This window comes from Lissotriton vulgaris, chromosome 7, assembly GCF_964263255.1.
Source record: "Lissotriton vulgaris chromosome 7, aLisVul1.2, whole genome shotgun sequence".
NCBI classification, from domain to species: domain Eukaryota; kingdom Metazoa; phylum Chordata; class Amphibia; order Caudata; family Salamandridae; genus Lissotriton; species Lissotriton vulgaris.
In genome coordinates, this window is record NC_141695.1 from 1,159,743,860 (window position 1) to 1,159,771,108 (window position 27,249).

General features: G+C 45.4%; 1 protein-coding gene across 6 annotated transcripts in view; it reads right to left on the reverse strand.

The window, feature by feature from the left end:
* SEPTIN8 (septin 8) overlaps positions 1 to 27,249 on the reverse strand; it is a 406,279-nt gene that overhangs the window by 64,106 nt on the left and 314,924 nt on the right. For all 6 annotated transcript variants that reach the window (XM_086931616.1, XM_086931619.1, XM_086931618.1 and 3 more), the window contains one exon: positions 5,431 to 5,527. In XM_086931616.1, coding sequence (XP_086787742.1) covers positions 5,431 to 5,527 — 97 coding nt within the window. The remainder of the gene's footprint in view (positions 1 to 5,430; positions 5,528 to 27,249) is intronic.

The following is a 27,249-nucleotide window of genomic DNA, read 5'->3' on the forward strand; positions in this document are numbered from 1 at the left end:
CTTTGCCCCCCCCCTGCCTTCCTAAAAACCTTACTGGACTTGCCCTAGCGCCTGGGAGCGCTGTACTTTTACTTCCTTGCAACGCTGGGTCCTGCCTGCCCAGTTACACTGCTGTTGGCTCCTGCAGCCCGGAGCGGCAAAGCCCTACCTCGAGGGATCCCCCCTTGTGCCTCTTTTGCAAAGCAGGTGCCCACCCTACATTTGGCCCCACCAGTTAGCCGAGTCGTTGCGGCGCGGGTGCCCACCCCGAGAAGCCCAGCCGTCCTGCCGTCGAAGGGAAGAGACCCCGCCTCCCAAACAGCCGGTGAGTGCGGGCGTCCCCAGGGTCGCTCCTTGGCTCCGGGTAGCGGTTCCTCGGCGTACGGAGCCAGAGAGGCTCCTGGGGGCATTTCACTATTCGAGTCCCTCGTGCGGGACTCCAACGATTTGGGCACATCTGTCTTCTAGCCTACGAGGGCTCCGGGGACATTCAGGGTGCAAGCCCAGTATCCACGGGTCCACTTTAACAAGAGAGGGGGGCGTCGGGGCACAATGTGTTTTTATGCCTCATGAGCTTTTCCCTACACCGCTGAATGTATGTTTATGCATCATGAGTTTTTCCCTACACCTTTGAATGTGTTGTACTGCATCATGTGTAATGTTTTCATGCCTATACCCCTAAATGTATAGTGATACTTCAGGTGGTTGTTCTTTCTAGTACAGGTGTTGCTAGTGAGGTCCTGGTTCCCTGCGTAATATTTTCCTAAGGTTGTTAGGGTTGCGTAGGTGGTACTTACCTGTTACCAGTGATTACTGGTTGTGTACTCTATTTTCTATTTGGTTCTACAACTGTTCTATGTGCTAAGGGTTATCTCTACAAAGTGCTAATTCTACCAAGTGTTCTAAAAGTGTTTATTCCTGACAGTGGCGCCCGTGGCCCTGTCCCATGCACCTAACCCCCGTGCCCGTGCCTATGGCACATTGTAAAGTGTGTATTTATTATCTAATGTGTTTTGTACAATACAAAGGCTATTTTTACATATAACCTTGTGTGGAGTTTCTTTTGTGGTGGGCCTTGGGTGTTGTTGCTGGGTGCGCGCGCAAACGCTTTACAACTTGCCTCCGGGATTAGCCTCACTGCTCGCGGCAAGCTACCAAGGGGGTGAGCAGGGGTTATCTTGGCGGGTGACTTCCTTGCCCTGACGTAGAATGGTGGTTTCTGCCTGACTGTGGAGCAAACCTTAGCCAACCAGAAATCCCATTTCTAACATTTCCTCTCTTTGCAATCTCTTTTATACTGTTTATTTGCAATTATTTTTATTTGGTTTTGATTCTATGTCTTAATTTAAGGTTCATTCCTTGCATTTAGTGTCTGCCTTGAATCCAATAGGCTTATTTAAACTCTCTTCAGTGATGGAAATTAAGTGGATGTATATGTTATCCAGTATGTCTATTATATATGAATCGATGTTTGAGAGATTAACAAAATTACACTAATAAATGTATTGAACCAAGAAATATTAAAATGTGCACACATAAATAAAACCAGTCTAAAGGTCTCTGATTAGACACTGCTTCTAAGTGGGCCACTGATGGTGACAGTATTCTGCACAGAATTATACCACACACAGGTTACCTCGTACATCTATAAATATCATGATTTGGGCTGCAAATCAAACCTCTTTGCGCACAAATGGAGTTGGTTAATCACTGATGCTACCCTGATGGAAAAGACAACTTTTTTATATATATCACCCTGTGTATTAGTTTTCAGATTATACACAAGAAATCAGCAACAATTTAGGTACGAGAGCTGCAGTGGTCCCCGATTCCACTTCAGCCAACTAGAAAAGTCGAGGACAGAATGCCACGCAGGAGTTAGCCTTGGATGATAGAGTCTCCGATTAAACTACCCATTCACCTCAAAACTTGTAGTGCTTTTCTGGGCATCACCTGAATTTATTACACAATTGTTTTAGCTGAGGCAGCATAGTCTATCCCAGTGTGGCCAGTCAATGAATGGTGGAGCCAGCCGAGAGCACCAGTGCCGGGCAATGTCCTTTTTTAGCAATATTGAAGTCTATGCAAACCAACCATCTGACATGATAGCTCTCCCCATTCATCCAACAATTCTAACAGAACCAGCTTCGGGTCCACAGAGACTGTCCTTGCCAATAATCAGGGAAACATGGTGCATATTTGCTGCCATAGAGCCTGCATAACCGGCAGTCCCAGACCCTGTGAAAAAAGGTGCCTGCTGGATGCTGGCAGCTCCAACACGGTGTTGGTAGCCCAGTCCCCATCCTGTGCAACCTTGTGGAGCTGTAGTATACGTGATGCAAGTACTTCAGCTGTAGGAGGTGTAGTTTCACCGAGATTGCCAATGTCCTGGGGGCATTCTGGCTTCCGCCCAATCATTCTCATCGAAGGGAACCACGTCACCCTCTCACTTTTCCATCAGTATCGTCATAGGCTCTGAGGTATTGTTGACAATGGAGAGGTATAGACTAGAAATACCCTTCCCCCTCCAGTCCCGACTCCATCAGGTGTGCCTCTAGAGTGCTGCACTTGGGGAGGGGCTTTGAGAAGTTGAGGGAAACCTCGAGCGCATGCTGTTGTTGCAGAAAACGATAAATTATGTCCTCTGCATGGTGTATATAGCCGCGAGATGCTGAATTGTACACATAGAGGTGCCCCCTAGACATCCACAAAAGTGGAGATACCTATGGAGTCCCACGCTCAGAATCCCTCCAGCACAGGTGTGTGGGCGAGTAAGGACCCAGACCAAAGCAGCGTTGTCGCCATCAGCATGTCATATCAACAAATCCACCACAGGGCCTGATGCCAACTAAGCAGGGTCGACTGGATCTGGGGCGAAAGGGTTTTGGGGCTGCTGAGACCATAGAGGAGGTTGAGCATGCCATACCAGTCCAATTCACTGGGTTCCACTAATAAGGTGGGGGGGGGGGTAATTGGGGTGGGGGTAATTGGGAGGGAGGGGGGGTGTTCCCGGTCCTTAAGAAACCACTCAAGCAATGGAAAGGAGGTGACTGGTCCAATAGTACAACTGAAGGCCTGCGAACCCAAACCTGCCAATGTATGGATTGATCACATTTACGGGAAGAAATCTGCAGCGGACACCCTGCCCATATAAAGCGCACCACCTCTGATTGTAGTGTGCGGAAGAAGGCAAATGGGATGGGTAATTCTGTAGGATGTAAAGAAAGCACAGTAAAGCAACTATTCTGAACAGAGCCACTCCACCCGCTATGTTGAGTAGCAGCGTAGCCCAATGAGTCATATCCTTTCTAGTCTGGGCAACCAGAGGCACTACGTTGATGTCTCACACACGTTGCAGGTGAATGGGATGTGCATCCAAAGTACCCGAAGTGGCATACAGACCATGGGAATGGGATCATAGCACCAATGTCCTTGTGAGCACCATACAGGGGGATGTACGTGGACTTGGGCCAATTCACTGTGAGGCCGGAGGCCTCATCCTAGAGTGTAGTATATTCAATAGACGCGGGACAGAGGTTTCAGGTTCACTTAGGCAAACCAGGAGATCATTTGAATAAAGCGAAAACCACTCCTCGTGGCCACAGTGCCACCATAATCCACAAAATTGCGCATTCCGTCATATCCATTCCACCAATGGTTCAATAACAAGCGCGAACAGGAGGAGTGAGGGAGGGCGACCTTGCCTCGTGCCCCGCTCTACGGGAAAATTACGAGAAGTTTCTCCATTCACGCAGACCCATGGCCCGGAAGAGGGCGTCTTGATCCAGTGGCTGAAAGGAGGGCCAAAGCCCATATGTCCCAGGAGGCAGAACATGTACTCAATTGAGTAGAAAGGGGGACCCCCTCTAACAGGTAATTTCAGGTCAGGGAGTAGAGGGGAAAAGACAATATAGAACAAACTATAACACTCCCTCTTGACCTATAAATACTTTTCACAGAGTTAATCTCACCAACCCAGGGCGTATACACACATATAACACTTGTATTTAAATTTTTAGTTATTTTATTTCATTTTTTCATATCCAACTTTTTTATCTCATTGCTTTTATAAATACATTGATTGTAAAAAAAATCTCCAAGAAACATACTTTCAATACATTGAAGCCATCACTGTTTTTCATAAGTTATCCAAAATGTATATGTAAATACAAAATAAATAAGACCAAACCAGGTAGAGAACCATGCATACACTCACATACATACTTACTAAACATCCATTACATTACAATCAAACATAGACATCCTATAACATTGCATCTGTTGTCCAGTGTAAGACCAGATTCAATAGATCTACAAAATGAAAACATAGGTCTAAAGTTGGTCGACGCGTTTCGGTGGAAAAACAGCAGTAAGGACCACCTTCATCAGGACCATCCAGAGACAAATTACTACAGGATCTCTACACCTGGGATTCAAGTCTGAGAACTTTTACTCATCATGGCCAGTATATGGGACTATTGCATATTCTAATCAGAGCGCAAGATGGAAATTTCCTGTAACATTTATACCAGCGTAGAACGAGGCTCAAGTCGGCTTATCCAATCAATGATTCGTCATTTCTATTGACATGTGGAGGGGACGCCACATTTTTAATTTATTTTTTCTTGATATACTTCGTATGTTCGTTACACCAACTTTTATTTAAATCACATAATGTGTGGGACCTTCTCTATTTGTGAGAAACTTCCTCGTCCCCTTCTCAAGCTGCCTCCGCCTACGACCGCAGTTCCTTCCACGATCGTAAAAGTTCTCAGACTTGAATCCCAGGTGTAGAGATCCTGTAGTAATTTGTCTCTGGATGGTCCTGATGAAGGTGGTCCTTACTGCTGTTTTTCCACCGAAACGCGTCGACCAACTTTAGACCTATGTTTTCATTTTGTAGATCTTTTGAATCTGGTCTTACACTGGACAACAGATGCAATGTTATAGGATGTCTATGTTTGATTGTAATGTAATGGATGTTTAGTAAGTATGTATGTGAGTGTATGCATGGTTCTCTACCTGGTTTGGTCTTATTTATTTTGTATTTACATATAAATTTTGGATAACTTATGAAAAACAGTGATGGCTTCAATGTATTGAAAGTATGTTTCTTGGAGATTTTTTTTACAATCAATGTATTTATAAAAGCAATGAGATAAAAAAGTTGGATATGAAAAAATGAAATAAAATAACTAAAAATTTAAATACAAGTGTTATATGTGTGTATACGCCCTGGGTTGGTGAGATTAACTCTGTGAAAAGTATTTATAGGTCAAGAGGGAGTGTTCTAGTTTGCTCTATATTGGCAGAACATGTACTGCCAGCGGACCGAGTCAGGAAAAAACTACTTTTGTGGAGCGCAATGGAATACAGACCGCACAGAAGAGACGCAAGGGCTCGTGCAGTTCGCAATCATTCTATTATCTTTTTGTAATACTGTGTATTTACCTTGTACAACGCCCCAGGGGTACTGTCTCGCTCTCACCAACTTGTTTCCCACCTTCACCTCTTCCGTGCTTCCCACGACAGCGAATGGTAGGTGCGCCTGAAAAATAAACGAACAGCAAATTCAGACAGAAGATCTGAAAACATTAACCGAATTGTTTCACGTGTATGTAGCACACAACCGGTCATTGATATGGCATCGAAAAAGAGATTTTTCAACGTAATACTTCTAGCACAGTAATGGTTTTTATACTGAAGCCCAGCAGGCGCTGTACAAATTGAAGCCAGAAAAAAGCATTGCCAATAAAGCCTAAGAATGTTAAGTGATGGGCGGGATCTAAGCCCCCTGTATATAAACAACATGTTTCGTAAACGACAGCGTATGCGCTGTCTGAGGCGAGAGACCTAAATATATTGGTAGGTTTGAGGATTATCGGCAGGCCACAAACTTCCCTCTGTGCGTCTTACCAAAACAAACCTCCGGGTGGCAGTGTTGCTGCTAAATCAGCCTCTTTAAGGTGTTGAAATCATGATAAATCTCCCTACTTTGGTATGCTTATTAATTTAATTTTGATAGTCAAACCGTCGCTCAAACAGGAGGAGGTAACAGCAAAGTCAAAGACGTACAGGCAATTGTTTTACATTCTAAATCAAACACATCCATAAAATAATTCTTAGGTAAACGGAGTTGCAGCCTACAATATACTGTAAGCAGAGAGCCGGATTCACTATGAATTCTGTGTACCTACATTAAAGGTAGGTGTGGACTGTGCATAAAATGCATTTAGCAAACAAATTACTAATCGTCATTCAAAGAATCGGGGTTGCAGTAGTCTTGCATTTGCACGGTGTAGTTATGAGTTCGGAAATTAAACTACTAAAGAAAAACTACCACATTTGTCAATTTAAGATTAGGTATGGCATGTGAACTAGTAAATGTGTGGGTATACACGTAACTTGTGAATATAGTTTGTGTCCCTGGTACTATTACTGAATTCTCCAGCTTTTAACTATCCAAACAAAATTTCGAGTGAAAACTAAGCATGTCACATCCCAAGATAATGTTTGTTTCCATCCCCCTTTATCCAAGCCATTAAATGAAGCAGCCACTGTCAAGCCATTTCTCTACATGGGAATACAAAATGCTGAGGCTGGATGGTATTCCCTCTGCAGTCAGGCAACTACACATGTTTTTACATAGATATAGGCTTTTAAAACTGTATGGCAATTTTACTCAGACTGTTAAAATTATAAGCAGGGAAAAAATTGAGGTGGACAAATTTATTTATTGACATCAGCCATGGGGGTGACCAGGAAACCGGTTTCGGACATTGTGCTGTGCGTTTCCGAATACAGACTGGGATCCTCAGGTCTTGGCTCGCGGCAGTAACCGCTCACCTCTGGCATCTCCTGGGGGGCACAGATCACACGTTTGAAATCCAGCAAAATCAACTTAGCCTTTCATCCTTCTGAGATCGGTAAATTGAGTACCATTACGTTAGGTATAGGTAACAATAACACTTATCACTTACAAAACTTAGAAATGGCCCTTGTGTGGCATGAAGTGCTTTTTTAAAAAGTACTAATTCACAGAAAAGGCACAGATGCATAGTTTAGCCAATAGGTATAACCGCTCAACCAGTGTCCCCTGAAAGTGTCCTCCACTGGATCCTCAAGGACTGAGAAGTCCAGTTCAGATCACTCTTGAGTATATTGTACAGGCTCTCTTCCTGCTCAGTCACATCAGCTCTCATGTCTGCTGTGCCAAATTCAAGGTGGTGATCTCCAAACCATCATCTAAACTGGTGAGCAAGAACCGATGGCTTCCACAACACCCACAGCAGCACCGTTGAAAACATGTGGTGCAACATTCAGCGGCAAGTGCTCTTCAAGCACTGAACATTCGCTTGATTTACACGCACGCGGTCCGATGAGGTAGGATAGCCTTAAGGTCTTGCTAGGAATACTCTGTCAAACAAACATCACCAATGCCACGTTTAGCAAGTTCTTCACATGTCCAAGCTCCAAATGCACAGACCTCCCAGGGCATGGAGCAACCAGAAGATGGGAAGTAGATCATTGCTAAGCAGGCCTTCTTTTGATTGGAAAGGTTTTTAAATGGATGCGCTGTGTTAGGCCCACCTCATGTCCTTACTGATTTGCTTAAAATATTTATTCGGTTTGTTCCACAACGTTTAATGCTCTGGAAGTTTGTCATTTACACTGTCGGTATTTCAGATAGTTTGATATGTTCGCAATAAAGTGCCTAATTCGGAGTTGGGCAGTGTTGTCCTGAAAACTAGATGAGGAAATGTGTCCCTAAAGATAACATTCAAAACAGCATTTCAAATAACAATTAATAAGGGTTAGCATTCACTCAAAGAGGCTCAAAATCAGCAATTTAGAAAACATGAAGGTTTAATAAAATATTAAAATGCAATACAGAAAGCAAAAATATAGCCGTCTCAAAACCTATTAGGTCCATAATATTCTAACCATAAGGAATAAACGAGCATAAAGCTAATAAATCAACATGTATGAGGCAGGCACAAAATCTGAAGAAATAATCTAGGTCCAGAATATGCAGCAAATTCATCTAGAGACCAAAGGTCTTCCTGTGGCTCACGCCAAAAAACGCATCCTTTTATAACAAAATCAAACATAGACGGCAAATAAAATTGCACAGTCAGTACAGGTTGAACCAATGCATCAACAAATCATCAAATCATAATGCAGGATTATAAAAAAAAAGTCATGTAATACCACCAACCTACCACTATCCCCCTAAATGAATAAAGAATCTCATCTGACCTACTGTGGACATGTTACACAAATTGGGTAACAGACAATAAAAGTATTGCAAATAAGTAGTCCTACAGTGAACAGGCAGGAAGAGACCTTAGAGAGCAACAACTTAACTAAAGAACTTCCTCCGAAGATCTCGAAGGACATCGTGTCAACACAAAGCACCAGGGCACATTCTTCGGCATGCAATGTCGAACAGAAATACAAACAGGACTATTTAGAAATCCAAGATAGAGTCCAGACCTATATGGCTGAGATACCCGCCACCCCCTCCCAACACAATCCCCCAAGGATGGGAAGACGGAAACGGTTCTGAACTTGTGGAAGGCGGGAGGGAGTTACCCTCCCGGCCGTATTTATTAAAATATGAAACAAAATTAAAAACGTTAAAATAACAGTTTCATATCATGTACAATTTCATTTACACATTACGATGTTCTTGGCTGACCTTAACACATCTCTAATACAAAGGTTCTCCTAGCCGATACTAAACATCCTGCAAATGCATTACTCAAACTTTGAAATTGTACATCCTAACATTACGGGCCAACGGCAAGGTCGTAACCGGTGTCAGATCCCCAATACCAGAACTCCCCCCTCACTTGTGAGGGGCGGTCGCACAGAGGACTGTACCCCTGTGCCAACTTCCAATTTCCCTTGTCTTAGCGGGGGCCCCCTGTTAACTCGACGCCATCTTTAGTGGTCGTCCGAGGACTCGTGTGAGGTGTCTAGAAGGTAGCGTAGACCCCCCTCCCACCCCACACAACTTACCACATCTGCCGTCGCAGATGTCCTGGCCCCGGGAAATTCCCAGGAGGGGCCCTAGCCCCTCCTCCCCAGGGAGGGGCCTATGGCCGCCTTCCCTTTCGGCGTCCCCATCCTTAGAGGGGACCGCCTCCCCGTTTGAGGGGCCAATGGCCGCCTCCCCCCGGGCGCTCCCATCCATAATGGGTGACGCCCCACCTCTAGGGATCTTCTAATTCCTGCTCACCGATCATGACCTTACCGCCCGACCAAAATAAATACGACAATCTAAGACTAAAGTGGAGAAAAACAATGTATACTTAAGCAAATCAAAGTATACTCTCTACCAAGCATCCGGTGCAACTACTTTGCTGAATAAAAAACATGCTGAAAAGGAAAAAATTATCAACTTTATTACACACCAAATTACCAACTTTATTCAAAACAACCTGTAAGAAAACAATAACATGACACTCGACTTTATTCCAACAAATCGCTGTCATCAGGGGCTGGTGGGTGGGTCAAAAATGGCTCTTCGTTCCGTCTCGAGCTCACGTGCAACGGGGAGGTGCTGCTTCAGAGCACAGGAACAAGAGGATGCTTCCTTGGCTTGTCGCTCCTTTTATCCTTCTTCGGGCGGGCGTGGACCCACCTCCAATCCGCCTCCAGGGCGTGGCTATCGGTGTTGGTGTCTAGGACAACCCTCTCTTGGGCGGGAAAAGGCGCGCCCCGGCTACGCCGCTTCGGGCATACCAGCCGAGACTCGCCTCCCGCCCAAAATGGCTTCCCGGGGGGATCGGGGTACTCCACCATACGTTCGGGGGGACCGAGTGGTCGCCCCTTTCCATATGGCTGAGATACCCGCCACCCCCTCTCAACACAATCCCCCAAGGATGGGAAGACGGAAACGGTTCTGAACTTGTGGAAGGCGGGAGGGAGTTACCCTCCCGGCCGTATTTATTAAAATATGAAACAAAATTAAAAACGTTAAAATAACAGTTTCATATCATGTACAATTTCATTTACACATTACGATGTTCTTGGCTGACCTTAACACATCTCTAATACAAAGGTTCTCCTAGCCGATACTAAACATCCTGCAAATGCATTACTCAAACTTTGAAATTGTACATCCTAACATTACGGGCCAACGGCAAGGTCGTAACCGGTGTCAGATCCCCAATACCAGAACTCCCCCCTCACTTGTGAGGGGCGGTCGCACAGAGGACTGTACCCCTGTGCCAACTTCCAATTTCCCTTGTCTTAGCGGGGGCCCCCTGTTAACTCAACGCCATCTTTAGTGGTCGTCCGAGGACTCGTGTGAGGTGTCTAGAAGGTAGCGTAGACCCCCCTCCCACCCCACACAACTTACCACATCTGCCGTCGCAGATGTCCTGGCCCCGGGAAATTCCCAGGAGGGGCCCTAGCCCCTCCTCCCCAGGGAGGGGCCTATGGCCGCCTTCCCTTTCGGCGTCCCCATCCTTAGAGGGGACCGCCTCCCCGTTTGAGGGGCCAATGGCCGCCTCCCCCCGGGCGCTCCTATCCATAATGGGTGACGCCCCACCTCTAGGGATCTTCTAATTCCTGCTCACCGATCATGACCTTACCGCCACAGGCCGGATAGTTGACCGGCTATCCGGACCCCCCACAAAACTCCTACTTAAAGGTCATAGCTGCAAACTCTTTAACCAAGCTACGAGGTCTCCTATGAGTAAAGTATTCCCCACCCGGGACAAATGAACTCCATCCTCTAGATACATATGGTCCCCCCTGATACACCCATGCGGCATAGAATACAATGTACTTGTACGGAACAATCTACCAAGTTTGTTATTCACCTTCTTCACTGAATGATTTACAGCAGCCACAGAATTAGCCCCCCGCCACACCTTCCGTGGAATCATATGGGACCATGCAATCGTGCACCCCGGAACCCTTCTCGCCAACCAACTTACTGTGGATAGTATCGATTCGAGAAGTACTCGTCTACCAATGGTCACCAAATCATTGCCCCCAAGATGCACTATGATTACAGATGGCGGTGACCTTGTCCGCCCTAACAAACCCTCCATAAAACTTTGAAACTGGTCAATACAGAGCCCGCCCCTTCCGTAGAAGGTCACCCTGTACCCGTATTCCCCAGCCATGTGAATCATGTCACCTGCTTTGAATACGTCTGCGGCACGCCTCACGTATGAGTGGCCCACGACCCACACCACTCTTTCCTCAGCCGGTGATCTTTGACCGCTGGTTCCCAGGTGTCGGGTCGACTGCACAGTCCGCCCCGCCTCGTAAGCTCGCGACACTGTAAACCAAACAAAAACAGGAAGCGTGAGTGCAAGACATAGGCTTCACAACATGTGCAACCGCACATACCTTTTATAACAATTCGAGGACCAACGCCCCAACTGTTTCACTTTTTCCACACTCAGACCCCTGGCTGTAGCCTCTGTAGCAGCCCCTATCCGGAAGGAATAGGTCCCAAACTCGCACGGGTTCAAGCCCGCCGCTGCGATTGCCATCGTTAGCACCCGCTGGAACTGAAACCTCTCAGTGGGGTGGCGTCGGCGTGCCTCAGCAAGCTTCCCCCCCATGATGCCGCCCTCTGCGCCAAATACTCCTCAACGCATGCTACCGGGCACATGGGAGATCCCGGAATCCGCTGAACCACTACACTGTCCCCGATCGCTTTCTGATCGGTCTTGGACCTGGCAAATGAGACTACCATTGTCTCCCCCTTAATTTGAATGTGCTCCCGGCACAGACCTCCCCCCGTATCCTGCTTGTTCCTCGCTACCAGCTCGCTTACCCGCATAGCCCCATGGAATGCTAATGCAAAAGCGGCCCGGAATAGCACTGTCTCTGATTGAGATGAACCTGTCGCAGGGAGTACGGACAGTAACAGGGCCAACCTTTCCAGACCTATCGGGTGTCTTTCATCCACTCTGCAACCCTCACGGCGTTGCCACCCACGCAGCGCCTTCTGTACCAAGAAAGACGCCGTGGGATCCTGTAAGCCATGGGCCCGTGCCATGAAAGAAATGGCGGCCCGGTGCCTATTGGCCGTAGCCACTGATTTGCCTGCCTGATGTAATGACAACAAAAAGTTCAGGACATACTCTTCTTGGCCCCCAAAGCGCCCCCCTGGCTGAACCCAAAAAGGCCAAATAAGAACGGAACGCCCCTTCATAAGCCTTCCTTGTCCTGGGTGCTAGACTCTCTCCCACGAGGTCTTGTAGTCCGGGGCACCGAGAGACCAGAGAGCTTCGGGAAATGGTGCCGCCACCGGGTCCGCTGAGGGCAGAAAACCCAAGAAGGCCTGCATGCGGGAACGAGAAAGCGCATCAGCTTCCTGATTTAACACCCCTGGCACATGTCTTGCCCTAAAGTGGACGTTTAGTCTCATACACAACAGGACAATTTCCTTTAACAGTCTCAAGATCCATTTGCAGCGTGCTGCCTGACTATTGATACACTCAACCACGGTCATATTGTCAGACCAGAACACCACAGAGCGATCACGAAACTCCTCAGGCCATGTTTTTAAGGCCACCAGAATAGGGAACAGTTCGAGGAACCCAATGTTACCTGTCAGCCCACTCTCGTGCCACCATGTCGGCCAGGTTCGTGCTGACCAATGATTACCCAAGATGGCGCCAAAGCCCACACTCCCTGCCGAGTCAGTCCACAACCCCAGCTCCACGGAGGAGACCGCTGGTTGGTTCCACACGACACGACAGTTGAAATCCGCCAGGAATGCCAACCATATGCGCATGTCCTGATGGACCTCTGCCGAGAGCCTAGTGCGGTGGTGCCCTTCCTTAAGGCCGACCATGGCTTGAGCAATAGAGCGGGAAAAGGGGCGAGCCATCGGTATCACTCTAAGGGCAAAATTCAGCTGACCCACAGCCTGCTGCAACTGATGCAAATTTACCTTCGTCTCGCTAATACATGTTTCAAGCGATGCCTTAAACTTTGTTACCTTTTCCTTAGGCAAACGGAAGCACCCCTCTTCGGAGTCGAGCTCTATTCCAAGAAACTCGAGCGAAGTAGCCGGGCCCACTGTCTTACCTGGTGCCAATGGCACGCCAAAGCGAGTCATGAGATCACAAAATTCATTCAAAGCCTGTGCACATTCTATGTCCCCGGCTGCCCCCAGAAATAGAAAATCATCAAGATAATGCATAACATGTGTAAACCCTGTTGTTCTTGTGAACGCCCATTGCAAAAAACTACTGAATTTTTCAAAATACGCACAAGAGATGGAGCAAACCATTGGCATACATTTATCCATGTAGTAGCGTCCTTGAAACATGAAACCAAGGAGACGCTCATCATCTGGGTGTACCGGGAGCAACCGGAACGCCGATTCAATGTCCGATTTGGCCATCAGCGCTCCGGGCCCCAGGCGATTCAACATGGCGACAGCCTCATAAAAAGATGCGTACCGCACCGAACAAACTCCTGGGTCAATCGCATCGTTCACCGAAAGACCCCTTGGAGCTGACAAATTATGTATCAACCTGAATTCCCCCGGGTCCTTTTTGGGAACCACTCCCAGAGGCGAACAAACAAAATTAGCAACAGGCGGCATGTCATATGGGCCGGCAACCCGACCTCGGGTCACCTCCTTCCCAATCTTTGCTTGTACCACCGCCGTATTCTGCAGAACCGACAGTTGGTTCCTACATTGCGCTTTACCCTGAAAATCCCCCGCCGGGATGCGGAAACCATACGAAAAACCATCTCGCAACACCCCAGCGGAGATATGATCCGGAAATTCGCTCAGCCAAGGAATCATTGCCATGATATCAATCGGGGTAGGGAGAGGCGCCCCTCGGACTATTTCAGACCTGTTTGGCGCCCCCTCTACTTCCCGTATCACCATTTTTGGCTCTGCACATGGTCTCGGGGTGCGAGGACTGCCCGCACCCAGCACATTCATGCCTAAACCTGCAAGATCCCTGCGGCCTAGTACATTTGCCTCTGTTAAAGCTCCAGCAGACCCCTTTTTTACCTGAGTTGCCATTATTCCTTGTGTGCTGATCATTGCTTGATCCTGCCCGAAAGGGCGCCCCAGACGAATGGCGGGAAAACTCGACCATGTTCCCCCCTAAAGATGGCGACTTCGCCGTGCCTGACTTCTCCATTTTCTGCCAGGAAATAGAGTCGAAACAATCCCACGTCAGGGATGAGTCGTGCTCCTTGGACTTACGAAATATGCTATCGTAACAAAACCATTGATTGCCACCATATGTTCCATAAAATTCCATGATACGTGTCTGATACACGGCTAGTTCCACCAACAATTCGGGCCTACGTTCCCCCATAATTGCAGTGAACATTTCTGAAAGCGGCCATCTTGGCGCGCCATACACTAGGATGCAGAAATTCTTTTTGATTTTTTACATGCTCTATCTCATAGTGATCGGTCAACAAGGAAAACATGTTCACATATTTATCAGCCCATATCCTTTCTTTTACCTCAATCGGGATATGCTGAACAACTTTTTCCCTCCTTGAAGGTACCGATCCCTCCCCCGCAATCGGCAACGGCTGCTTACCTGAACCGGCCACTGTGACCGTAGTTCCTGCCGAACGCCCGATACTGGTCATTCCACGGGAGCCTGCGGGGAAACAAAAGGAGACGGTGCCTTCGCAGCATCTTTCGATTGCCGCAACTGCTTCATTATTGCCCTGGCTTCCTCAGCCGTGGCCCCCTCGTTCTCTTTGCCTAACCATGCCGCCAACTGGGCAGCCAGCTCCGGAGGCATATCCTCCCCGTTCACAGGAGTGACTACCACAGGGATCGGTTGCCCCACGTCTGGGACCGGAGTCGGGGCCTCGATCGGGGTGACCGGGTGCGCAGGGGGTGCTTCGGGAACCGGGGCCTCACCACCCGACGCTCCCTTCTTGGCCCTTCTACCTCTCCCGCTAGGGACCACTCCCGGCAATGCTGGTCCGATGACTCTCTTAGGCCCCCCCACACCATTCATTACCGCCATCTGCTTTTTCATATCTGCCATGTCCTTCATCAGCATACGAAGCATCTGATCGGTCCCGATCCTCTTTCCGACCTTCTTGCTAGGCATCGTCCGCGTATACTCCTCAAGGTCCTAGGCCAGGAAAACTCCGAACTCACTGAAAGAAGAAACAAGATTAATTCTCAAAAATGGCTCTTCGTTCCGTCTCGAGCTCACGTGCAACGGGGAGGTGCAGCTTCAGAGCACAGGAACAAGAGGATGCTTCCTTGGCTTGTCGCTCCTTTTATCCTTCTTCGGGCGGGCGTGGACCCACCTCCAATCCACCTCCAGGGCGTGGCTATCGGTGTTGGTGTCTAGGACAACCCTCTCTTGGGCGGGAAAAGGCGCGCCCCGGCTACGCCGCTTCGGGCATACCAGCCGAGACTCGCCTCCCGCCCAAAATGGCTTCCCGGGGGGATCGGGGTACTCCACCATACGTTCGGGGGGACCGAGTGGTCGCCCCTTTCCATTTCAGCCTATGTCCAGGAAACACAGTTCCATGCATCTTATCATTGTTGTTTCAAATGCAAAATGTTCCTATTAGGAAGCAAACATTACTTGTGACAAAGATAACACCAAGATTTCTATTGCTTTTTCTCGCTTGTAAGGGTCTTGATTTGCTAATTGGTGTCAATGGGATTCCAAAACAGCACAGAGATTACAAGGACAGTAGGTACATTAACGTTTGTGACACTCATAGCACTGCAGACGCCACATCCACGTGAAATGTGCCACAACCAGTACAGGCATAGCCTGAAAGCAATGGGGACACAGATCCCACTAGCTTAAGCCACCCAAGAAATGCTTTCCATGTGGTTTGATGGCTACGCCACAACTATTAAAACTGTGACTTTGAAAGTGCAGGGCTTGAATTGCCGCATTAAGATAAAGGTGGTTTTACAGCGGTTGTTTATCAAAGGGGTTGATGCACCTTTTGGTTGGGGATGCCCACAGATACTTTTGCCCTGCACAGTTTCATTCTACAGCACAATACAAGGGTGAGGGTCTGCATGTACTATTTCGGCTGGGAATTTCCCTTGTCTTTGACAAGGCCTGCAGAGACAGGGATGGGAGTGTTTTGGGATTGAGGGAACGGCTTCAAGAAAAAACCTTCACATTTTTGCTATGGTCCAATCACACCGCAGGCACTTTTTACTCATCATTCTTTCCATACCTGGGGTGGTGGTGAGGGGGGAGGGGTAAAGGGGGAGGCACAGAGAATTTTAATGCAGTATTAGGCCCAACAGTTTCCCAGTAGCCCTCTTTCGAGAGGTATAAGCCCATGGGGGCACATGCATCAAGCTATTTTGCGATCGCAAAAATCGGCTGTCTGTGATTGAAAAATAGCACTAAGCAATGCACCATCAAAATTCGCATAATTTCTCGGAAAATCGCTAAATTTGCGATTCCTGTTTGCAATTTCCGATTAGCGATTACTTATTAGCCAATTTTCTATTTGGTAATCGCAAACCTATGCATGAAGCATTCGCAAATTGCGAATGAGCCAGGTTTAGCAATTTACACACTTGTAAAATAGCACCAATTCAAATCAGGTGGTAAGCAGCTGAAAACCATTTACACAGCCCCAGAAGGCCTCAGAATGTTTCATAATGACCGTGCAGTACGTCATGGTGAGGAGGATATGAAAACAAGCAGCAGCACAGAGAAGGGGGATACGGAAACGCATTTTTAGAGTGCGCGTTACCTTGTTGGGGCAGACAGAGGAAGAGATTTAGGAGAAATATAGGTTGGATTTAGACATATGTGATCTGATAGCTGAACTAGATCCACTACTGCAGCGTCAGACTCGCAGGACACATGCCATCTCCACTCATGTGCAGGTCCTATGTTCACTGCACCTTCTAGCTTCAGGTAGCTTCCAGGGTGTAATAGCTGCAGTAGGAGGGGTTTCCCAAAGTGCACTATCGCGCTTTTTAAATTCTCTGCAACATGGCGTCCAGGAAAGGATACACCACCACATAAGATGATTTCCCACAACACCACAGAAATTGCAGTAAACCAAATTTGACTTGGATCAGATAGCCCAATTTTCAATTTGTACCGAATTTAGTGATGTGAAGGTGGAATCTTTAACCTATGACATAATATAGTTTGACTGACCCTAAAAAATTGATCGCAGTACTGTCTGATTAATTGAGGTAAGTACAGGGTATAAGAAAGGGAGGGGATGGTTTGACGAGGATTGTAGGAAGGCCAAAAGCGTAATTAGGCAACAGGAACGAAGATTAAGGGTAAAATACAGTGTAGAACTGTGAGATAATCTCTTGAAGCAAAGGAGGCACTATAAAATGCCGGTAATGAACAAAAAACGATGTTTTAGAGAGACCGCTATAGAATCTAAAGATTTGAAAGGGTTTTGGAGATTGGTGCAAGAAAGTTCAAATAAAGAAAGAGGCACCCTGAAATGTGTGATCCCTGAAAATGAGTGGGCAAAATACTTGGGGGAAATTTATGGGGTCTGGAATGAAACGGAAAGTTTAAATTCAATAGTATGGGGTGGAGTGAGTAAAGAAATGGAGGTTCATTTTTCTATTGATAATGTCAAAAAAATTGTGTCTAACTTAAATTTGACACAGGCAGCTGGCCCTGACAATCTTCCTGCGGTGGTGATAAAAAAAAAAAAGAGGACGGATTGGTGGGCTCTGTTCTTTAAAAAAATGTTCCAAGGGAAAATTACCTCAAGCCAAATCCCAGAAACCTGGAGAGGCGCAATAATAAGGCCTATCCACAAAAAAGGGGACCTTAACTCACCCAAAAATTATAGGTTAATTAATTTGTTGGATATAGGCGAAAAGGTATTCACCAAATTGATCCTAGAAAAACTAAAGGAGTGGTCAGAGCTGAACCAAGTTATACCCCCAGAACAAGGGGGGTTTAAGGAGGGCCATTCGACTGTCGACCACTGCTTCGCACTTTGGTCCATAGCGGGGAAGTCCATGGAGCAGAATGGTAGATTGTGTTGTTGCTTTGTGGACTTCCGCGCTGCGTTTGACTTAGTAGACCGTGGGAAGCTGTGGGAGACATTGATTGGCTATGATATCCCCAGAGAATTGTTGAGCCTAATACAGCTTCTGCACACTGCAAACTGGGCACGGATTATTTTAGACACAGATGGGAGTATATCAAGAAAAATTGAAATTGGAAATGGGCTAAGACAAGGGTGTGTTTTGGCCCCTCAACTTTTTTCACTTTTTATAGCAGACCTACTCTCTATTTTAGGTAAAGCAATGGGGGCAAGCCCTAAAATAAATGGTAAACATATAGCATGTCTTTTATACGCTGACGACCTGGTAAGTTTCGACCAAACGGATATCGGGTTACAAAGAAAGTTGAATAGCTTCCATGAGTATTGTAAGTTGAAAAAATTAGTGGTTAACATGGACAAAACAAATATTGTATGCTTAGGGAGAAGGAAAATAAGATCTAGCTGGTACCTAGAACCTGAAAAGCTAGAAACTGTAGAAGAGTACAGGTACCTGGGTATGTGGTTTCAGAAAAATCTAAAAATGGATAACCCACCTAGATGCTTGTAGAACAGGACAGCAGCGTCAATAAATGGCCTTAAGAAATTTAATGGAAGCTATGGAGAAAAATCAGAAAGGCCTGTCTTAAAGGCATATCTAGCTATGGCCCCCCCCCCGCAATTTCTATATGGGGCAGAGTTACTGTTTTTGGGTGGCAAACATGGATGGGATGTAGAGGAGGGAAAAGCTTTAAAAAAATGTATTCTCACTCCCCAAATGTTCCATAGTGCAAGCTCTAAGGTTAGAAACATGTGTAACCTCATGGAAGATAACAGTTTGTATGACCTTAGTTAGATTCTGGCAGCGCCTGGGTACCGAGGACGAACTAAAAGTCTTGCAATGGTGTAGGAGAGAAGCGTTGATGAGTGAACGAACATGGGCTAAAGGGGTTAGAAATTCCCTCAGTATGGTTGGTAAACTGCTGAGACTAGATGTAAATCCTGTGACCCTCCAAATGGAGATTACGGGGAAGGCTCTGAGGGAGGTAGGATATGAGGTATCCCAAGCTGAGGACCAAGTTTACTTGGCGACAAAAAAGTCGGTACAGTTTATGGCCCAGGCCTGGCAAAAAGATATACATTTCCCTTATATTGATAGAGTACCGAATAGATGGCTGAGGAGAGAAGTTCTAAGATTAAGAACTGGATTGAATCCCTATTATGGTAATATTAGAGTAAAATCTGAGATGATAGATAGGATTGGAAACTGTAAGTGTATAGTGGGAACCTCATGTGATATGATGCATATCGTATTAGACTGCTCAAAGCTCTTAAAACTTCGAAAAGAGATCTTATGTCCAATTTTTAAAAAATATGGTGTACATAATAGACTTGCTGCAAGTGTCCTCCTAACAGAAATGCTCTCCTTAGATATTGTTTGTGCATTGGGGAGATTTATGCAAAAAGTTAAACGAACTATGAATTGCGATTAGCCCAAGCCATGTGTGATCCATTTTAATGAGTTATAAGTTTTTAAAGTTTTTTTGTGACATTGATCTGTTTTTAGAATGTTTTATCTATTTAAGGACAATGGTCCAAATAAACTTTGATTTTGAACTGAACTGAACTGAATTGAGGTATTTTCCGCAGGTCTTGGGGTTCAAAATTAACTAATAAAAGTTCAAAGACATGGGAGTAGTCATTAGCTAAGAAGCAAGCAATGGAGACCTAAAGAAGGTATGGATTTTAACAGATGCCACGTAGGAATTAATATTTGGGAGATATTCTCTCCCTCTTCGTGTGGAGGACAAGTACTGTGGCGATATATCACACTTGCCACATTCCCTATGCAAAGACTTCTAATGTCATGGAAAGCTAAAGATCTTGTGGATGGATAATACAAACTGCAGTCATAATGAACTTCATGCCCAGGCTGCTTTGGGGTACCTACTTGTGCTCCAAGATCCTAACTTACCTCTCGACGTGCTGGTCGCCCCAGGAGAGTCTCCGTCCCCGAGCCTGCAGCCTTTGTTCCTTTTTTACCTTTCCTATTGGATAACATTGAGCGCCCGACGGCTCAAAAGCACCCTACACCCAGCCGCCCGAGTGCTGCTGAGTGTACCACCTTTGTCCTATCCTACTTCCCCCCTTGCCCTGAGCAAGTGACCAGGAGCCCAGCTCCCACAGCCGCGTGGCCTGCTAGCCAGTATAGGAGGCCTTTAGGGACAGCTCGAGCACTTTCACAACATGAAATGCCTATATTTTAGGCATTGGTTTCTGAGACATGCAATGCAATTACCTACTGAACACTGTACTCAGCCTGTCTTTTCTACATACTAGGGGCTTTATAACATCTGGATTCACTATCTGCACAATAAATAGTGCTGTCCATTTATGATATATGTTTTGGTGCTACACATCATACTTTTGCACACGTTGTTTGGTGCATTCCCGCTATCAGTCGGTCCGAGAACATACTTACACTGTCTCTACGAGTCCCGCAGTGAAAATACTTTGCCTTATGATGGTTCTTAAAACATCTATCGACTATTAGGCGGTACACACTCACAGAAACAAGCGCGGTATTAGTGACCCGCGGCACGGTACCGCGCATGCGCACAACCTCTCCTTTTCACTGCGCATGCGTTAGTGACTACCGCTTTTTGACGACCGCGCATGCGCTTGGTTGGTTCAGATAGTCACCAAGCCTCTGATCCTGCGCATTAGAGATCGCCTGTCTAGTAGCGGTTTTTACCGCCGACAGGTGTGATTAATTTTAAGCAATTATCCTCGGGATAAAAGGCGCGCTCTCCTCCCGTACGGTACCTCCACTCCCACTTGGAAGCAGGCGTGAGGTACCGACGGAGAGGTGAGTACAGAGGGCTAGTCTTTTGCAGTTCACTCTATTGCTGATGCCTAGCATTCTTTAGATACTCTTTAGATATTGAACTCCTCTTAGGTGGTTCTTCGTTTTTAGAGCTTTACATCTGACTCTATATTTTAGAATGAGGTTCCTTACCTCATCCCTAGTCTGGATTAGTTTGGGTTCAGCCATTGGTCTGGGGGGTTTGGTGTCTTTATGTAAGCAACTGGTGATTGTTTTAAAATATCCTTTGGAAGTTTTGAAGTATGTTTGCAAGTACACTATTTTTGCAATACAATATATTCTATTCTCTTCCATTGCTTTGAACAGAGCGGTGCCTCATTTTTCCCGAGCGGGTGCCGGGTGAGGGGAGGCGACTTCCCACATAAGGCTGGGTAATATCATTATTACTACAGTTATTTAGATTCAGGAGGACTAGTGCCTCTGCCTAAGTGAGGGAGACTTTTTAGCTCATCTTCACTTAGTATGTTGATTGTACTTTTCCTTTTTGCTATCCTCTGATGTTTTGGGAACACATTTTGATATCACATTTTTGTGCTCAACTCTTTCCACAGGAAAGGATAATCCATTCATTTTTTCCTCCAGATTACATTGGGGATCCAAGTTACTGGTAGGATTATCTATGACTTGATATTTTGCTCGTTTCCCACACCACAATAGTTGATCACTGACATTTGCAGTGTTTATTACATCACGGTCCTGAAGAAAGCTGGATATTGTTTATCCGCCAAGCTGAAACATGTCGACCACTCTGCACTTCGCCTATACATAGCTACATTTTTTTCCATACTATGGGGCGACATTTTAGCCTTAACACTGTAACAGTGCCTATTAAACATACTTTCTGTTACAGTAGTTAATTTTAGTATTCACATCTTTTCACATAGCACACCATCACCACCTATTGATACATTGTGGCTAGAGGGTTACCTTAAATCCATCTCTACACCATCACCTGATGGGTTGGGTAAGACTTAGATTTACCATCCGTATCCCACGTGACGATACTCCGCCATCCTGGTGGTCTGATGGGAGTTTTTCAGCCACATGTAATCTTTGGTATTTTCCATGACTCAGTTTAGCTTAAGGATTAAGTACAACACATATTCTGACTTTATATCTCCTGTATGGTTTTTGATATTGATAGGGTTTTGAGATATATAGGTCATTAAACCAACCCACAGACCCCCCTCCACCTTTTCTGTTTTTTTACTGCTAGCCAGCAGCCACCAACCGAAGGACCCCTTTCCCTCATTGGATATCATTGGGCCTAACTACCTCTGCACCCGACCGGCCCTGTGCTGCTGGGGCTGAACCAACTGTACCTACCTGACCTTGGGGGACCCCTGAGTCTATGCCCAGAACCATAACTTCACCAGCCAAGTACTCACCTGGAAACCGGTAACTCACTTACCTGCTATTGGATAACATTGACCAATTTTGACTCGAAAATTTTCTAAGTGTGATGTTTTGAAAACTGAAAATATTCATACAAAATCAGCCGAATTCCGAAGTACTCACCTGTGATCAGGGGAGAAGCCAGTACTTTACCTTTCAGCCCAGTACTGGACCGCAAAGTAATCCTTACCGGGATTACTAGTAATCTGTATTTTCTCCATAGGAACCCATTGTCTGCTTTTCTATGAAATTTTTTCGAAGTGTCTACTTTTGAAAAATTGAAATATTCTTTAAAAACCATACGAAATACTGAAACACAATTACCTACCTGTTTTAAGTTAAGACCCCAGTGCTGGCCATAGGAGACCAGTGCTGGATTACAAAAGTAACGTGATCGTACTTTACCTGCAACTTGAATTTTCTCCCATTGAATAACATTGTCAGATTTACATTGAAAAGTTTTTAAGTGTGAACTTTTAAAACTGCGTTATATTCATGAAAATCCATTACAGTAACTAAAACGTTTTTGCTAATCTGGTTTCAGCTTAGACCCCAGGACTGAATTTAGGATTTAGACCTGGAACTACTAAAGTAATCTACACTGTAATTAACTGTACTTTTATGATAATAATCCATTGAGCTCAATGCTAAAGTGTGTCTAAACTTGTGTTGCCTTCAGCAACCCCTGTACCTATTGTTTTCACATAACCTTATTGCTTCCTTGCAAAGTAATTACATGAAAGTATTCATACCTAGCAAAGTATATTTTTATACCTGCTGGTTCTAAAAATAAAACAACTATATATTTGGATATAACAACCATTGGCCTGGAGTTCAGTCTTTGAGTGTGTGAAATCTTTTGCTGACTAAGTGTGTACAACAAATGCTTTGCACTGCCCTCTGCTACTGCCTTACTGCTCGACCAAGCTACCACTTTGGAGAGTAAGGTCAGACCTGACTTTAACCTATGTTATACCTCTGGGGTTTGTGGACTCTATACACACTGTACTTCCTTATTGCCCAGTATATATAGAGCCACTTTCTCACACTACTTGTAGATAGCTATATCATGGTGTCACAACTGAGCCCAGCATTGAAATGAACCATCCCTTATTTAATGGTTACCACCAAGAGGTCATGCTAGACTGTGCTCCATTTTATTCTCACCAAAAAACACTCTAGATATTGGAACAAAGAGGGGAGAAGGTGCCACACGCCAAGTTACCTTCTCCTCTAATAACAATAGTGGCCTATCCTGACTCTCAACCAGGCATAAAAGATAAGCTCCAATTTGGGAGCCAGATGTAGTAATGGTACATTTAAAAGTAGGGAACGCTCTGTCAAATGTTGGTTGAGGGCAAGGGACGTGTGCTTATAAAAGCAGCTGCCACACTGGCCACTTCAGGAAAGGGTAAAGTAGAGGGGCAAGCAGGGAAACTTCAAGAATAGAACTCTTTATAGAGGAAGGGTAATCACCCAAGACATCCCCACCTTTTGATGGATCATAGCAATCAACCAAACAAATATATGAAGGAGCTGGCGAAAGGTGTGCACATTGTCTTATATGAAGGCTCTTGGATTAACAGTTGACAAAGGATAGCTAAATCTTCTATTTGCATATAAATCAAATAAAGAGCTCTTAAAGCAATGTTAAGAGCACAGTGAGGCTAAACACCATGTTTGGTGGGGCCGCGAGTGTTGGAAGGGATGCAGTGGTTCATGCACATCATGCCATATGTTGTGGTATTGTGGTCAGATTCAAATATTATTTAAGGAGGTTTTATGTCCCATCAAAGATACTGCAAATATTGAATGGCCGATGGAGCCGCTAACTGTATTGCATGGAGGTTTAAATCAGGAAAACAACGTCAGGCAAATTAATCCCTTGGTTGCTTTGGACTGATAAATGGTCAATCGTCTGAAGTGGAAAGCCTCCGACCAGAACATGGGATTGTGGTGGTCAAACGTCCAGCACATTTGTAATATGGAGAAAACTGTTAGAAACAGGCAGCAACTATTCAAGAGTTTGTGGGTTCCTTTGACACCCACATAAACATTTGGTTGTGCATGCTTGCCACCTTAAATTTTTAGTTCTTTATGTGAATATTGGCCATGAATCTTAGAAGGTTTGATTGACAGCTTAGGAGATTTGCCCTCAAGCCTCTTTTCTCATATTCTCGACCCATGTACATAGTTCTAATGGTAGTATTAATAGATACGACAAGCATAATCTTTTGTCATTATTGCCTTCTCTGACTCGCTCTCCCCCCGCTGCTCTCCACCCTTTTCTTATTTGCTAAATGACATCATGATGCTCTGGGAATTTCCTCGTGTTGTGCTTGAATATTTGTCCGTTGACGCTGAAACGCTAGTGCAGCAACCCAAGTTACTTCTGCAATATGTACTTCTGGTAAAATATTAGCCAAAGTTGTTAAAAAAATAAAATAAACGAAGGAGGAGTTTCACTTGGCAAAAAGATACTAGACTTGTGTTTTGTCCTCAGGATCTCTGGCTCTTTTGCCTAGTCAAGAATCCACAGCAAAATCACCCGGTTTCAACAGGCAGTGGCTGAAGATGCTTACCAGCTTTTCAAAATTCAGTCCTGAATCTCCCCTGCAGTGAAGGATGCGTCCCCAGTAGGGCAGCCCAGTGGCAGCCTTCTTACCTGGTTGCTACGCCTCCCTGAGCCTTAGTTTTCTTCTTGAAATAAGAAGAAACAAAGCTCTAAGCGCTGGAGCGGTTGGAACCAAGTAATGAAGGGGAGTGCTGGTGTGGAAACGGATCCCTTTCCTTTCGTCATTTTCGAAAGTAAACCTTTCACTACCAGAGTATTGGTTTCAGAGGTGATTTTCATTCTGAAGCCGGTGGAGCCTTGGGGAGCAGGCCTGGCGAGGCGGTGAGTGACCAGCTTCTCCCAATACTAGAGACGTTTTCTAGGAGCTGAACATAATCATGTTTGGAATCATTTAATTCCAATCGACGTCCTTTGGTGCATCCTCAAGGAGAAGGGAGTTCAGCTATGCAAGACCCATTATTTTTTAAATAGTAGTTTTATTGGCTCATACGCCATGTCAACACATTTAAAAAACGCCTACTTACAGTACCATTTCATAGAATCAGTAGCAACCCTTTCAGTTCTTGGGTAACACATTTATAACAATGTCACCATTAACTTGAACTTAATTTCTGCTCCTTCATTCAGTCCACCAACCTCTTCCACTTGATGTATTACAAGTCACGCAAGCGAGGCATGAGCTCTTCACAGGTGAATCACCTCCTCTACTCTGGTTTGAGGCGGATCTCCAAAAATGTATACACACGTCTATACCCTCACAATTTACAGCAGATGTAAGAAATCATTTTTCAGTAGGATCGCAAGTCTGTATTCACAACACAATCCCTAACGCATGGAAACATGCATTCTTTTCTTTAAGTCATATTTAATAGCCACCTGTTCCAAAACGGCCCATTCCACCACAGAATAGAAACACAATCAAAGTAAAGAAAGCACAGCGCCACCGGGAATCCAGGCCCATTTCCAGCTTAAATGCCTCCAGGCGGATAGCTGTTTCCTCATCTATAGAGCATGCCTTCACAAATGCCCTTCCATGGAGGCAGAACTATTTTGGAAGGTTGTAAACTACACCTCCGTCACATATGTTGCAATAAAGATGACTTTAGCATCATATTTAATTCCAGGACAATGTAACTGTAGTGAAACTGCTGTAGGTCATTTTGAATACGGTTGGCAGTTCTATCCCTGGGCCAGATGCCTGGTTCTGGCTCAGCTCAAGGTCTGCTTAGACTCTCGAGCCCAAAACAAGTCGGGCATTTATGTGGTTCTGGCTGCCACCTACATTCTAACTTCATGTGCTAAGATTTAAAGATAAGGCATTAACCTGCGATGTAAAAAAGGAGCGAGAACTGCACGATGTTGAACCAGAGTAACTGTGATCAATCTCGGCTTCCCCGCTTGACCAAATGATGGAATACTAGGCAATTGCGTCACCAAGCCTCCTTTTTCGCCACTTTTAAAGGAGAGTACCTGCAAATAGGTGACTTCATGATGTGGGCTGCACAACAACTTCTTGTGTTTGATTAAGTAAACTATAATGTTGCTCCCCATTTAAAACTAATCTAGGCCACATTTAGGATACACACGACGACTGACTTGCGCGTTAGTTCACTCGGCATTATCATTGGAACAGTGAGCAGGAAGGTTTCTAAAGTCTTGTAGTAAACCTTTTAATGCAGTGATATGAGCTGTTGTACTAAGGTAAAACGATTCTGCATGATAAAGAAATACACTTATTCAAATTCTGAAGAGGCGTGATCATATTTTTACATGTTAGTTGCATGATTCACATGGTAAACTAAACATTTTCAAGGCTCGGCTCGTGCACAGACCCTTCGAGCCTAAGCAGATCCTTGGTTCAGCAGTCCCCGATATTGTGTTGGCTCACCCACCTATACCCTAGACTCTAGCAAAGGTTGCCAAGACAGCAGATTGGCTAAAGTATTGTCTATGTATTTATTTTTAATATGACTTCCTGTTTTGTGGACCTAAACTACCAGCCGGACCTTGGTTCTCATATACCCAGGGAGAGTAACAACTACTAGGTGGTCGCTCTGTGCTTTAGTCATAAGAGATTTAAGGCTGGGGTGTACCCCCTACGCAAGTGTGATAGTATTGAATCTCATTCTGTACGAAGAACAAGGCACGCATATGCGCTCCTGCAAGCTAGTTCAGGTGGAAATTACCTGATCAGCTCAATACAGGCCATCAGATTATGGGAAGTCAAAGAAGCACAAGGACGAGTACAGAGCTATGTAACAGACCATGTTAACACGTAATCGCCTGAGACACAGATCCTGCTTTGTTTAATTTAACTGTTGCTTATGAGACAGTAAATAGCTCTCAGGTACCATGATTGAGCCATAGTATAGCTCAAGATTCTGTCATGTTTGCTCACGACCTGGATTGG